This window comes from Engystomops pustulosus, unplaced genomic scaffold (genome assembly GCF_040894005.1).
Source record: "Engystomops pustulosus unplaced genomic scaffold, aEngPut4.maternal MAT_SCAFFOLD_889, whole genome shotgun sequence".
NCBI lineage: Eukaryota > Metazoa > Chordata > Amphibia > Anura > Leptodactylidae > Engystomops > Engystomops pustulosus.
Window position 1 is genome coordinate 7,180 of NW_027285768.1, and position 15,833 is coordinate 23,012.

Sequence of the window (15,833 nt, forward strand, 5' to 3'; positions counted from 1 at the left end):
TTCGTTAATAAACTTGGATTTAACATTAAAAATTCAAAGCAAAGGCCAATCGAGAATCACATAAGAATTCTGCATGAATAGAATGAGAAGAGAAGTTTGGATGTCTTCCGAATGCAATTCAAGACACACCCATCTGAATGCAACTGGATTCTTTTGGATGCAACTCAAGACACACCCATCGGCATGATAAACAATTAAGTATCTGTACCTATATGTCTTCAAAGAGAATGTAAGACCCGAATAGTCAAGAGGGCCTTCACAAGAAGACCTAAATGTATTGTCAGGAAATTGAGACTTAGAGGGGGGTCAGGATTAGGGGTCGTGGCGGAAGTGTCAGGATGATGGGTCGTGGCGGAAGTGTCAGGATGAGGGGTCGTGGCGGAAGTGTCAGGATGAGGGGTCGTGGCGGAAGTGTCAGGATGAGGGGTCGTGGCAGAAGTGTCAGGATGAGGGGTCGTGGCAGAAGTGTCAGGATGAGGGGTCGTGGCAGAAGTGTCAGGATGAGGGGTCGTGGCAGAAGTGTCAGGATGAGGGGTCGTGGCAGAAGTGTCAGGCTGAGGGGTCGTGGCAGAAGTGTCAGGATGAGGGGTCCTGGCGGAAGTGTCAGGATGAGGGGTCGTGGCAGAAGTGTCAGGATGAGGGGTCGTGGCAGAAGTGTCAGGATGAGGGGTCGTGGCAGAAGTGTCAGGATGAGGGGTCGTGGCAGAAGTGTCAGGATGAGGGGTCGTGGCAGAAGTGTCAGGATGAGGGGTCCTGGCGGAAGTGTCAGGATGAGGGGTCGTGGCAGAAGTGTCAGGATGAGGGGTCGTGGCGGAAGTGTCAGGATGAGGGGTCGTGACGGAAGTGTCAGGATGAGGGGTCATGGTTTCTGTTCTTCTACCTAGCATGTGGGCTAACAAGCTGGTGTCCTCAAAAAAGATGAACCACAAGATTTAGTACAGGAATATAAACCTCCAATGTGGCAGTTGTCTTGACGACATCAAGAACTTTTCCTTCCAAGGAATTATCACCATGAAATTTACCAACCTGCACCAGAAGGAAACCTAAAACCAATAAGGTGGAGTAATGAGATTCATCATCTGTGCTAATTACATATAATTTCTCTTCCTGTTCTCGTAGGTGGCACATACTCGTTCAGGACAAAATGTTTTCATGCAAATAAGCACCTCCCCCATGAGAGATTGTATGGTGAAATAATGGGAGAACACCCCATTTTGATTTATGACCGGTGAGAGGACATGTAGAGCAGCTCTCGTGTAGTAGGATCAACTCGGGGGACAACACTCAGGACCTGCAGAGAAGATCTCATGGAGGAGACACGATACGACCAGCGGCTCCACCTGCTGGGACTCCTGGCTCTATCATATCTGCTCCTCAAACAGCTATGGATCCTACTGGTGGGGATCAAGAACCATGTACTCTCCCGATGGTGGAGGACTGACCTCAAGAAGTATGGGGGATGGGCAGGTAAGAGGGTACAACATGACTACTGCAGATTATGATTATTAATAATTTATAGAGCAACATTGCGTTAAGATAAATTCAAGTACAAAAGCTACAAAGATCTGGAACTAGTGGAAGATGGGACTTGCCCATGGGCAGTCACAATCTATACGGGAGGGTAGATGGAGACACAAGGTGAGGGCTCACAATCTATACGGGAGGGTGATAGAGACACAAGGTGAGGGTAAAGAGAAGTGGGGTTTTTGAGTGTTGTAGGCAATCCTAGACAGATGGGTTCTCAGGATAAGATGGAGTGTTTGGACCATCTGAAACATTTTGCGGTCTTACGGCTCCATGGATTGCTGTAGGGTCATGCTCAAAGCTTAGGATTCCTAAGTACTGTGTCTGGGCCCAGAGCCCCTGAGAAAAAACTCAGGGCAGGTCCTATACTTGGCCGAGTTTGTAGCTCCGCTCTCCCATAGAAATCTACGGGACTGAAAAATATGGATTACATAAAGTGCATCTTTCGTTTGCCATCACTATTTGCTGATCAGTTGCTAGGCAACACTATCATGTGATATACCACTAGTTTGGACGAGCTTTTGACATAATTTGCCAGCTTCCAGTTTTCTTCTGGAGATCCGCAAAAATGGAAGACCTATGGCTCATACTGTTGACACACGGGCCGCAAAAACAGCCAATAGCCATATTTTGCGGCTCCAGGAAGGATACGTTCTTGTGCAGAAGGCCTTAAGGATAGAATGGAGGGATGCTAGAGAGTTAGCTGGAAGACCACAGAGAAGAGTATTGCAGTAGTCCAACCAATAGATGAGGAAGACATAGACCAGCAATGTACTAGCCTCCGGGTTGAGGAAGGATCTGATTAGAGAGATGTTCTTGAGATGGAGGCGGCAGGTTGTAGTAAGGTCTGATTGTTAGGTTTAAAGGATAAGGCAAAGTCAAAGATGACTCCGAGGCAGAGGACTTTAAAGACCAGGGGAAGTAAGGGGCCATGAATTGTGATGTTTATGTTTGGTGGGAGGGATGTGTTAGGTGGAGGAAAGATTACAAGTTCCTAGGGGTCCTAGGACAGGGCTTTTGTGATGCCAACAGAAGAGGAGTGAGGCATGCGGTTGGAGAGGTATGAGGAGATCCCGGAAAGGGCCAGATAAGTGATACCAAGGGAACAGCAGGAGAGAGGGTCAACAAAGGCGGAGGAGAGCTGAGTAGTGGGGTTTTGCCTTGGAAGACATTTGGTCATTGGAGACTTTGGTCAGTTCAGACTCAGTGGAGTAATTGGTTGGGATAACTCAGATGGACATGTTGTTTCAGGATTTTCAAAGCCAGTAGAAGAAGTGGGATAGGGTGATAGTTCAGCAAAGAAGATGGATCCAGAGATGGTTTCTTTAGGATGGGGGTGAAGATGGAACAATACCAGTGGATAGTGAACGTTTAAAGAGGTGACTTAGAGGTGGCAAAAGCACCGTGATTAGGTTGGGGGATGAGATGAGATGCAATAAGTCAAGCGCAAAAGTAGTGAGGAGTGAGAATTTAGACATATAGGAGGAGCATTAGATTTCCTGGGTGGGTCTCAGGGATTGAATGTCTAAAAACTACCCCTTGTGCTAGCGGGTCTATATACACCACCAATAATAGCATAAAATCCAGAACTACTGAACCGTGTCATGTACAGTGGGAAAAATAAGAATATGGTTCATTTTGCACATTTACAATGATCCAAAGTAGAGGTCAACTGGGGTCTCTGGGGGCTCATTATACAGCTGCAAAAATACTGGAGAAGTAACAATATCTACTGGTGTCCATATTCAGGTATGTAATGAGGCTAGATCCATTTTGAAAACAAGAAGGAAATGGAACCTAAATAAAATAACCTTAATATTCCATGTAACAATGATCTGATCTCTTCTCCTCAGTGGTGACTGGAGCAACAGATGGAATCGGAAAGGCCTATGCACTGCAGGTTCGTAGACCGTGGTCTTAAGTCTATTTGTGTATCCCATTAACCCGTCTCAAACTTCTATGTCTTCTTCGTAGTTGGCAAAAAGGGGTTTCGATGTCGTCCTCATCAGTCGGAATGAAGAAAAGCTACAAAGAGTTGCCCAAGAGATAGGTGAGAAGCAAGAAAGTCTCCACAAGACGCAGGCTTCTAAGATGGAGAACGAAGACCTAATCATCACGTAATCCTCTTGTATTCTTAGAAAAACAGAGCCAACAAAAAACCAAGATCATCCAGGTGGACTTCACTGGAGGATCTGAGATTTATCCAAAAGTGGAGAATGGCTTGAAGGACCTGGATATCGGCATTCTAGGTAAGACCGGACATTAATCAGGACCAGAGAAGACTGGAGATGTTCTCCTTGGATGCGTCTTCTGCCTACAGAACATTCTCCAGCACCGTTCAGGAATGATCTAGAAGTTTTTTTTCTGTATGTAGGACATGTGTTAATGTTTGTATATTTCTTTCTTATTCTGGGGCCATGAACATCTGAGGCTGGAGGTCGTTTGATAGTTTGAGATCTTTGGTGTTGTACAGGTTATGTGGTTTCTGGAACTATTCCAAGGACTGGAGATTGACCAAGGGAATGGGTGATAGAAGATTCCATTGTTTTCTATCGATGTACCTCCATAACACAGGCTATGGCCAGAGGTGGCGCTGTAACCACTGTCTTCTCTTTCTATAGTGAATAATGTTGGGATGAGTTACGTCTTGGATCCAGTAAGATTTCTTGAAGTAGACGATGTCCCCAAGGTGAGCTTTGGATTATAGTCATTGGAAATTTTCTAGAAAAAGTATGTACCCCCCCCCCCTACACACAAACACAGAATTAGCATACAACATATTTATCTAGCCCCCACCCAATATTTGACATCCCACAACCAGCTAACATATCACAGTACTCCTCACCCACGCCTCTACTGGACCCCACCATCATGGAAGAGCAGCATCCCTTCTAGATAAAGTTTTCTATTCTCCCATGATTCACACCCGATCCTGTACATCACTTACACGTACATTTAGAGAAATACTAAAGACTTTTCTATTCCTTTTTAGCAAATAGATTACACCCTGAACTGCAATATATTATCCATGGTGCATGTAAGTATCTGAGCCATAACTAATAGAGCAGAGAGAGGCAGACAGGAGGAGGAGTTACAGGTCTGCCCCTCCTCCTGCAGGGTGATACAGACAGAAGGAGGAGCTATGTGTCTGCTCCTCCTCCTGCAGGGTGATATAGACAGGAGGAGCTACGAGTCTGCCTCGTCCCATGCAGTGTGATACAAACAGTAGGAGGAGCTATGAGTCTACCCCTCCCCCTGTAGGGTGATACAGACAAAAGGAAGAGCTATGAATCTGCCCCTCCCCCTGTAGGGTGATACAGACAAAAGGAAGAGCTATGAATCTGCCCCTCCCCCTGTAGGGTGATAGAGACAAAAGGAAGAGCTATGAATCTGCCCCTTTCCCTGCAGGGTGATACAGCGAGGAGGAGGAGCTATGAGTCTGCCCCTCTCCCTGCAGGGTGATACAGCCAGATGGAGGACCTATGAATCTGCCCCTCTTAGGGCAGGGTAATACAACCAGAAGGAGGAGCTATGAATCTGCCCCTCCTCCGGCAAGGTGATGTAGACAGAAGGAGGAGCTTATGAGTCTGCCCCTGCCCCGGCAGGGTGATGTAGACAGAAGGAGGAGCTATGAATCTGACCCTCCACCTGCAGGGTGATACAGACATAAGGAGGAGCTATGAGTCTGCCCCTCCTCCAGCAGGGTGATGTAGACAGAAGAAGGAGCTATGACTCTGCCCCTCCTCCGGCAAGGTGATGTAGACAGAAGGAGGAGCTATGAGTCTGCCCCTCCTCCGGCAGGGTGATGTAGACAAAAGGAGGAGCTATGAGTCTGCCCCTCCCCCTGCAGGGTGATATAGAGTATTGGTCTGACATGTGATCACATTCTTGTATTTTTTCAGATGACCAGGATTGTGCTTCCTAAAATGTTACAGAGGTAAGGGGGATGCTGTGGGGAAGAGAGATTAGCTATCATAGTTGCTATTGTTCCATCACAGGTAGAAAGAGTGGGAGTTTATTGGAGTCAAAATTTCCAGCTGCCAGTGGGGGAAGGAGAGAGACTGAGATCTGAGGATTGTATTTATAGCTACAGATAGAGGAAAGACACTTGGAGCAAACTGGGGCAGATGTAAGGGGGGAAGGAGACTGACTGAGAACTTACTATAGACAATATTTGCGGATGCCAGTGGGGGAAGGAGACAGACTGAAATTTACTGTGTTTATATACACCGCATGATGCTAGGAAAATTACTAGGAAATTACTGAGAATTGTATTTGCAACTTTCAGATGAAGGAAACAGATTTAGAGAAGCCTGTGGTCTATTTCATCAGATAACAGGAAGTTAGTTACATGACCTGGCGACAGAATCGTTACGATACTCAGGGAACAGCAGATTGGAACATCTTAGTAACGTGGCCAAGCTGGTCGGACCTTGTAAGATACTGACTGGCATTGTCCTCTCATTCCTCATAGGAAAAAAGGTCTCATCATAAACATCTCTTCTTCTACCGGGATCCGGCCTTATCCAATAATGACCATGTATGGAGCCACTAAGGTACCTACAAAAAAATCATACACATGGCTACAGGGCCACAAATCTGAAGACTGCTCCACCCATAGGCCCCCATAGAGGTGGTATCTACTGTATGATCTCACTGTGTATCTTGTAGGCCTTCATGGACTTCTTCTCCCGCTCCCTGCACATGGAGTACAAGTCTGATGGGATTACAGTTCAGGTAACAGTATGACATCCATGTTCTACTCATCCGCAGGTACTCTGGTGTCACGTGCTGCACGCCGGTTACACGGCCTCTAAGCTATGGGACATGGCATCATGGACCCACCAATCACAAAACCACTTAAACTAAAATACAGACACAAACAAAATAGTTGGAAATTAACCTCTTAACAACTTGGGACGTATTGCTACTTCACAAGTCCGTGATGGTTGTATTGAAAGGGCTCAGGGGTTGAGCCGTCTCCATGTAAAGTGGTGTTTGCTGCGGCCCCCGGTGATGAGTATTCGGCCCCCCGTGATAAGTATTCGGCCCCCGGTGATGAGTATTCGGCCCCCGGTGATGAGTATTCGGCCCCCGGTGATGAGTATTCGGCCCCCGGTGATGAGTATTTGCCCCCTTTGCTCAGTGAGGAGTAGAAGCTTTGGAGCTGGTGCAGCCAGGAGTCTTCTTGGGAAGATGTTGCAAGTTTCTCCCCCTTGGATCTGGGGATCCTCTGCCTCTTCATTGCAGATCCTCTCCAGTTTCCTCAGGTTGGATGGTGAACGTTGGTGGAGACGACCTCTAGAGATGCTCCTTTGGAATTAGGTCCGGGCTCTGGCTGGGCTGGTCAGGGATGGTCACAGAGATGTTCTGAAGCCTCTGCTGTGTTATTTTAGCTGTGGTCTTAGGGTCATTGTCTTGTTGGGAGGTTCGGCCCAGTCTGAGGTCCAGAGCTTCTAGAAGAAATTCTCATGCAGGATATCTCTGTACTGGCCACATTCATCTTTCCTTCCATTACCCCAGTGGTCCTGTCCCTGTCCCCCCCATATCCTGATGCTGCCCCCCTATGTGTCACTGCTGGGATTGTGTTTGGCAGGTGATGAGCGGCGCCTGGTTTTCTCAGCTGCTTCGAATTAACACCAAAAACTTCAATATTCATCTCCTCAAAGCAGAGAATCTGCCCCGACGGCTGGAGGCTGCAGTGATAGGTGACTCCCATCTCCCTACTGCATCTCTGGAGCTCAGCCACAGGGATATTGGGGTTCTTCTTTACCTCTCTAACCAAGGCTCTTCTCCCACGATTGCTTAGTTTGGCTGGATGGCCGGGTTGAGGAAGAGATGTGGGGAGGCCACTGTGCCCTTAGGGACCTTGAGTGCTTCAGAAATTCTTTTGTAACCTTGGCCAGATCTGTGCCTTTCCACAATTGTGTTTTTAAGCTCCTTGGGCAGTTCCTTAGACCTCATGATTCTCAGATGCTCTGACATGGACTGTGAGCGCTTATATAGACGGGTGGAGCTAGGTTGGTCAGGAGTTAATGGACAACATGTAGGTTAGATGAAGTGCAGAGTGCATATTAACGAGCAAAAAAAAGATCAAAAAAGATCTTTCCAATTGGCTGCAATAAAAAAAAAGTGTGAAAAATTTAAAGGGGTCTGAATACTTTCCATACCCCATGTAGAAGCATGGCAGTATACAGTAGGATCAATCACATAACCTTGAGTTAAAGTACCCTAGAGGGTCTGAAAAATCCTTAAAAAAAAGGTAAAAAAAAATATTGTGAAAAACCTAAAAGCTCAAATCACCCCATTTCCCTAGAATTGATGTAAAAATAAACAAATTAAATTGGAAACATGTTAGGCCTCGCTGCATCCCAAAAAGTCCTGATCTTTCAAAATATAATAACGATTATTCCTGGTGTTGAACCCTGTAGCGGAAAATGGCGCCCAATTGTCCAAAATTATTCCGCAAAAATAACACCTCACACAGCTCCATGCATCGAAGTATGAAAAAGTTATCAGGAGATGGCGAAACGAAGAATTTTTTTCATACGGAAGGTTTTCATTTTTTTCAATCTATTAAAACTGCATAAAACCTATATAAATTTAGCAATTTCATGATTTTAGGAAGCCAAAGTATAAAGTAGAGGTGTCATTTGGAGCGCCGGGTGAAAACCATAAAAACGAAGCCCACAAGGTCACTGCATTGGGAATTTTTTCCAGCTTTCCAGTACATGGCATAGAATATGAAATACTGTCACTAGAAAATAAAATTGCTACGCAGAAAATAAGCCCCAATACTCATGGAAAAATAAAAAAGTTATGCATTTTCGAAAGGTGGGAAGGAAGAAAACAGAAACAGAAAAGGTGCGTCAGTAGAAAGGGGTTGATGGCAGGAAGGGGTTACATAACAAATGGTTGGGGGGAGGGACAACTCAATTAAATGACTATATAATGTAATAAATATTAAAAGGCATAACTATAAAAATTCAGAATACATCAACAATAAAACAATTAAAAGGGGCGACTAAACCCCCTGTAATAAAATTGAGCGACTAAACCTAATACAGGGAAGGTGAACAGGGTATCCTAACCGCTGGTGCCTAAAATACCTCGCCCCAGTCCTCCTTTTATAGGTAAGTTTCCCGCCAATCAGCTGTTCCAGACCAATGAAAGAGCAGATCGGTCACTGGGCAAAAGTGGATAAAAATAACCGGCACTACTGAGCCAATGAAACGTCTGTTGCTGTGCAGATGTTATGGGCCGGCTCACCAGACACACAATTAATGGGGGGGGGGGACCGAACTAAAAGCCAATGAAACGTCTGTTGCTGTGCAGATGTTATGGGCCGGCTCACCAGACATACAATTAATGGGGGGGGGGGGGGGAGGAACCGAACTAAAACACAGGGAGGGACAAATCTGAGGTAAACTTTCCTCAAAAATTACCTAAACGTAATAAAAAGTACATAATTAGGGGTTGATATGAAGCCATGAGGGGCACCCTCAAGTTGTGCTAAGCCCCAATCCATAATCTCCAGCAGTTTCTTAAAGTGACGGGCGCCCTTTGTCTCCCCAGTCGGTGCTGCCGTATCTGGTCTCCACAAATATGTCTTTCAATCTAAAAACCAACATTGTGGTGAAGACCAGCGATGACTTTGTGCAGGAAGCTCTGGACACGGTCGGGTACACGACTCGCACCAATGGCTGCCTCTCCCACTATGTACAGGTATAACCCAATCACTTACCTGTACTGGCCCTTTAAATAGAGGGGGCACTTACTTATGGCTGTACTTTCCTTGCAGGAATATATCTTAGATCACATACTGAGCGACACCGTCATGAACTCCCGGATCGGTCTCTACGTCGCCGGCTGCGCCGCCAACCTCATGTTCAAGGTCCTGCAACTTAGAAATAAAAATAAATAAATTATGGGAAGTTTTACTGTGCACCGTCCATATACACAGGAGAAGTAGTACTGTGCACTGTCCATATATATACTGGAGAAGTAGTACTGTGCACTGTACATATACACAGGAGAAGTAGTACTGTGCACTGTCCATATATATACTGGAGAAGTAGTACTGTGCACTGTACATATATATACTGGAGAAGTAGTACTGTGCACTGCCCATATATACAGGAGAAGTAGTACTGTGCACTGTATATATATACAGGAGAAGTAGTACTGTGCACCGTCCATATATACAGGAGAAGTAGTACTGTGCACTGCCCATATATACAGGAGAAGTAGTACTGTGCACTGTATATATACAGGAGAAGTAGTACTGTGCACTGTCCATATATACAGGAGAAGTAGTACTGTGCACTATCCATATATACAGGAGAAGTAGTACTGTGCACCGTCCATATATACAGGAGAAGTAGTACTGTGCACTATCCATATATACAGGAGAAGTAGTACTGTGCACTATCCATATATACAGGAGAAGTAGTACTGTGCACTGTCCATATATACAGGAGAAGTAGTACAGTGCACCGTCCATATATACAGGAGAAGTAGTACTGTGCACTGTCCATATATACAGGAGAAGGAAGTGCTCAGCCTGTGGGTGTGGTTCTGGTTCTGATTGCAGCTCCAGGTGCTCTGTGTGTGAGTTAGAGCCAGGAGATCCCAGACCAGCCAGGGCCTGTATTATCTCCCCAGGGAGAGTGCAGGTCCTGGGAATGAGCAGCGGACGCCAGTCCAAGGCCTCCAGTTCCTGGACTAGGCCGGCGGGAGCTGGAGAGACGCAGCAACCGGCTAAGCCAGCAGCGGTCAGAAGATCGGGAGGAGTCGCAGCAATGCAGCTCCACGTGGGTCGCAGCCAGAAATCCGTGGACGCCGAAAGGCCCCAGGTGGAGGTGAGGTGGCAGGACCCAGCAGCGCTCCTTCTGGAGCAGCCTCACAGCTAAGTACTCACGGGGGTGACCAGGATTGGTGGGTGTGCAAGGCCCGGGAGCCTGATGTCACCTACAGCACCCGAATTGTGGAGAACCTCCGTGAGTATGAGGAAGCCAGTAAGACCTTGTGGCGGCTCCGGGAGGAGCTGCGAGAGACCCGGGCAAAGATGGCTACAGCGACCAGGACCAGCAAGGTGGAGCTTGTAGAGATTGCAAAGCGGCTAAAGAAAAACATCAACTCTCTGGAGGGAAGGAAGACCATCATCCTGCAGCACAGCGGCCCCTTCAGAGAGAAGATGGAGAACGATGACCGGTTTCCGGGCCATGGAGGAGGAGAAAACCCGGAGACTGAGGGGCCTCCAGTCGCAGATGGATGAGGAGGAGGTGGAAGAGACTGCACCAGAACATCAGCAGTGTCCATCTGATAGTCTGCAGCAACATCAGCAGGCCAGCGTACAGCGGGCCCTCTGCAGAGCAGGTGGCTCTACCATCAGACTCCAGCTCTGCTGGTGAGGGGGAAGATGACACCAGCGGCCGGGGTGGGAGGCTGATGGCGCAGATTCGCCTCCTCGAGTCTCCGGTCCATATGGAGAACATGGCGTTTGGTGATGATCTGGGACCGGAGATGAAAATAAAGACCAAGGCTAAGAAGATCTCGGCCAGAGAGGAGGTGAGACTTGTATATGTACCCCACCCTGTGCACCCCCCGCCAGCGGCAGGGAAAGCCCGTTGTGCGAGTCCCACTTCCCGCCCCAGCTCGAGTTCTGTTGTGGACCCTGAGCAAGGGAGTGGGAAGATAAAACCTGTGGCATCGCTAATGGCAACAGACGTCATCTCTGCTTGTGGTAGCAAAGGTGGCGTGGGGCAGACATCGGCAATGAGGCCGAACGGTGAGGGCGGCCCGGCGGCTGGCACGGCATGTTCTGGTTCTGGTGTTCAGGTCCGTCCCTCAGTGAGAGGGGGGGTGGCCTGGCACTAGAGCCCGCTGTGAGTGCTCTGGCTGCCCTGGAACCTGTGGCAGCTGCTAAGCGGTTGCCGCTGTGTGCAGGGGCAGTTGGGGCAAAGGGACCCGATCCTCCTGGAGGAAAAAAAAAGGACGCTGGACTGGATGGGACTGTCTCAAGCCAGGGGTCGGCCGCCTGTCCTGGGGAGATGGTCCTATCCCCTGCGGCAAAGACTGCAGCTGGTCCAGCCACTGTGTGTGTGGAAGCTAGTGTACCATCTTGTAGTGTGAATAGTGGTGTGAATGGTGGTAGTAATGTTGTTGTAGGTGGTGGGTCTGTAGGGTCAGTGGGGGCTGGTCCATCTGCCCCCTGGTGGCGGCATCTCAGACGCGTAGTTATGCGAGTGTCGCTGCTGGGGCTGCTGGTGTATCCTCCCCATCACCAGACTTTGGGGACGGCATGTTGCAACGGCGCCTCCTGGAGGCCCTCAGAAGGGGAGAGAGAACGATGAATGTAGAGGGGCAGGAGGTTGATTTATCCTTCTGGATAGACAGGTTTGGCCTGTCAGCCTTCCGAGAGGAAAGAGGGGGAGACACTTTGTGGTCTCTCCCGACAGCCGGGCCAGTGGGGACTCGTAGGAATGTGGTCCGTCTTCGCTGGAGGGGCAGTGATGCGTGCCCTCCAAGGGCAAAAGTAGTAGAGCTCCTTCTGAAGATGAACTTCAAGGCAGTTGACATCTTTGCCTTGATACATCCCTATGGCACCCCCATTTTTGACATCAGCTTTGTTCGGCCGGAGGGCCTTGAGCTCTTTTGGTCGAATTATGAGCTGAAGCGCAATGAGCCCGGCTGGCGGGATTTCGCTGTGCAAGCGGTGTCCCGTCAAAATGAGATCAAGAGAGTGACCGTTTTAACATGTAATGAGTCACTTTCATGCATGAATATTATGACCTGGTTGAACAGGTATGGCGAAGTGGTGGCAGTTCCTAAAAAGAACTTGGATGAGTTTGGCATCTGGTCAGGAGCCTGGACCTTCATGGTTAAGTTGAGGCGTTCAGGAGGCACGGTCACCCACATTCCCTCCTCAGCTTTCTTGGGGAGGGACAGAATCCTGATCTTTTACCAGGGGCAGCCAAAGGTCTGCCACAGATGCGGTGATCCCACGCACTTTAGCGCCAACTGCCATGTGCAGAAGTGCGCATTGTGCGGTGGGGTTGGTCATCTTGCCGCAAACTGTGAGCAGATCAGGTGTCATCTGTGTGGTGAGCTTGGTCACCCGTTCAGTCGCTGCCCTCGCTCCTTTGCCAATATAGTCGGAGCCCCAGTGGGAGAGAGCCGAGGTGTTGCTTCTGCTGTGGAGGGTTCTGCTAGGGCTGAAGGGGCAGAGGGGCCAAGGAAGAAAGGCAAAACCATGCCGCCTTCTAAGTTGAGGCGACTTGAAGGCCGTCGAAGGAGCAGAGAGCTTGGGGAGCCCCAGGCTGCTGGGGTGAGCCGTAGCCCTGTTCCTGAGACAAGTGCTGCCGCAGCTGAGGCCCTGGGGGAACAGGACTTGGATGAAGAGGTCAGGAGGCTGGAGAAAGAGGAAGAGGCCATCACCACTGGTTCCTCTCTTTATGAGAGTATGGATGAGGACAATAGGAGGTGGCTAAATGAAAAACGTAAGAAGGGTGCCAAAAAGAAAAAACGCAAAACTGTAAAAGCTGCAGCCGCTTCAAAGGAAGGCCAAACCACCTCCCCTTTGATTGTTCTCTCAAACCGTTTCCAAGCCCTCAAGGATATCTCCTCTTCGGAAGAGGAGGTAGGGGGTAAGGATCTGGAGTCAGTGGCGGTAGGTCCTGTGGGGGGCACCGAGTCTCCCTCCTCCTTGGATGAAAGGTCCTCGAGGGGGGAAACTGGGCCAGAGTCTGCTGATGGGGACGATGAGTCTGACGGTGGGGTGACCAAGGGGGCAATGCATATGTCTGTCTCCCTAAAGCGTAGAGGTTGCTCCTCGTCAGACGGTGGTAAGGAGGGGGGTGGGAAAAAGAAAGCCGTCTAACTCAATCACTCTTGATGGCGGCACCCACTCCGTTGACGCTGGCGTCCATTAATGTCGCCAGCATTAAGTCTGATGCGGCTAGATTTTCTCGGCCGCGTTGAAGCCGACATTTTATTTTTGCAGGAGTCCAGGCTGCCAGATTTGGTGGCCGTGTATAAAGCTAAGAGGGAATGGAGACACGGGCCTTCCTATTGGTCTCTTGCGGCCAAGCCGTATAGCGGAGTGGCGGTACTTTTTACCGCACCAGTAGAATGCCGACGGGTTATTGAGTTAGAAATGGGGAGGTGCCTGATCCTGGATGTCCTCATGAAGGGACAAGAACTTTGTCTTATTAATATCTATGGTCCCCAGTCTTGCTGGAGTAGAAAGTGTCTCTTTATGAGGATCAAGCCCTACCTTTTTACAAGTCGGCAGGTGGTCTTTGGAGGAGACTTTAATGCTGTCACAAGGCTCCAAGATAGGGGAGGTTCCATAGACACGCTGACTTATGATAGCGTAGCACTTAATAGCATAGCTAGTGAGGCTCGCCTGGTGGATGTCCACATCCGGCACACCCCAGGCCACGCGGGGTTCACCTATTATAGGGGTAGCTGCAGGTCTAGAATAGACAGGTTTTATTTAAAGGAGGAAGCTATTTCTTCAGCAGTGTCCGTTGTTGAGGTGGAGTTCTCCGACCACTGTCTAATTTTGTTTTCTCTGAATGTTACAGAGACCCCCTGGATGGGAAGAGGCTACTGGAAGCTCAATTCGTCTCTCCTAGAAGAAGCGGAGATCAGACAATCGTTTGAGGACTTTCTTCAGAGCCAGGTACCATTGCTGGGCCTTTGTAGCAGTAAGTCAGAGTGGTGGGAGATGCTCAAGAAAAGGGTGGCGAGATTCTTCCGCCAGCTCTCGAGCCTCAGGAGCCTGGACAGGTACCGCCTGTATCAGGGCCTGAGGAGGAAACTCGAGCATCTCGTCTCGACTGGAGGTAGTCGTGAGGACATCTCCAGAGTGAAATCCTTGCTGAAGAGGTGTCAGTACGATAGACACGCATCTTTGGTTTTTGAGAGGGATTACGGGAAGTACCGCTCGCCCGACCCTTACAGAAACTGCAAGATGTCAGTGAGTAGTAAAGTTGTCACAGGGCTGGTTGACAGTACGGGATCCCTGAAAAGGTCCAGATCAGGGATTCTGGAGGTCGTCAGATCCTTCTACTCGCACCTCTTGGGCAGGAAGGATCTAGATTGGGATGTGATGTCGGCTTTCCTGGCTGAAACTGTCCCTGAGCCAGGAGTAGACCCCTCTCTTGATGTTTTGACCGAAGTGATCAGGGAAGAGGAAGTCAGCCTGGCGATTGAAGGGCTCGCCCTCAAGAAATCGCCAGGCCCGGATGGCTTAACATCTGAGTTTTATAAGACCTTTAAGGACGCCTTGGTTCCCCTCTTGACTGAGGTATTCAATGAGTGTCTTTCCTCGGGCGCTCTGCCGAAGTCAATGAGGAGGTCTGCCCTGATCATCCTGTCAAAGGGTAAGGACCGATCTCGTATTGAGAATTGGCGTCCCATAGCGCTTCTCAATACGGACAGAAAGGTTTTGGCAAAGGTGCTGTTTAATCGGCTGGTGCAGTTTGCGCCCCGGCTCCTTTCGGGGACCCAGCACTGCTCTGTTCCAGGGCGCAGTACATTTAGTGCTGTGCTCTGTGTTCGGGAGGCAGTGGAGCAGGGCAGGGCTGGGAACTGGAAGGGGTACTTGCTGTCCTTGGACCAGGCAAAAGCGTTTGATCGGGTTGACCACGAGTACCTCTGCTCTGTCCTTCTGAGGTATGGCCTGCCGGGTGGGTTTGTCAATTGGCTAAAGGTTTTGTATGCAGGGGCAGAGAGTTTCCCGCTTGTGAACGGTTGGATTGGCCGCTCTTTTGAGGTCGGGTCTGGTGTTCGCCAGGGTTGTCCTCTGAGCCCACTTCTATACGTGTTCGCAATTGACCCATTCCTTAGGAGGGTTGATCGTGGCCCGTTGGTGGGAGTCGGGATGGACCAGGCGGCACCGGAAGCCACTCTAAGGGTGGTAGCGTATGCCGATGATGTCACCATTTTTGTGTCCTCGCGAGGGGAGGCGCAATGGGTGATGTCAGAGGTTGACCGCTACTCGGAGGCTTCTGGGTCCAAGATCAACCGGGATAAGTGTGAGAGTCTCTGGCTGGAAGAGGGGGATCCAGGCTTTGATCTCCCGGACACTCTTCCAGGGCCCCAGGACTCTGCCAAAGTTCTCGGCATCGAATTTGGCCAGGGGGATTACCCCATGCAAAACTGGGACGGCAGGCTTAAGATCGCCACTCAGAAGGTTAACCAGTAGAAGGGTTGGTCTTTGACCCTCAGAGAAAGGGTTCACCTGATCAAAACCTACCTGCTCCCGCTGCTGATTTACCTGGGCAGTGTATGTGTGTTGC

At 49.2% G+C, this 15,833-nt stretch overlaps 1 protein-coding gene across 1 annotated transcript; it reads left to right on the forward strand.

Annotated features, from left to right (window-relative positions):
• Positions 1–1,157: 1,157 nt before the first annotated feature.
• LOC140112575 (very-long-chain 3-oxoacyl-CoA reductase-B-like) lies at positions 1,158–9,478 on the forward strand. Its single transcript, XM_072132556.1, has 11 exons — positions 1,158–1,467; positions 3,378–3,424; positions 3,499–3,574; positions 3,663–3,773; positions 4,146–4,213; positions 4,517–4,561; positions 5,427–5,461; positions 5,999–6,080; positions 6,196–6,261; positions 9,100–9,249; positions 9,326–9,478. The coding sequence occupies exons 1-11, from the start codon at positions 1,308–1,310 to the stop codon at positions 9,446–9,448; spliced, it is 963 nt and encodes a 320-aa protein (XP_071988657.1). The 5' UTR covers positions 1,158–1,307; the 3' UTR covers positions 9,449–9,478.
• Positions 9,479–15,833: the final 6,355 nt, after the last annotated feature.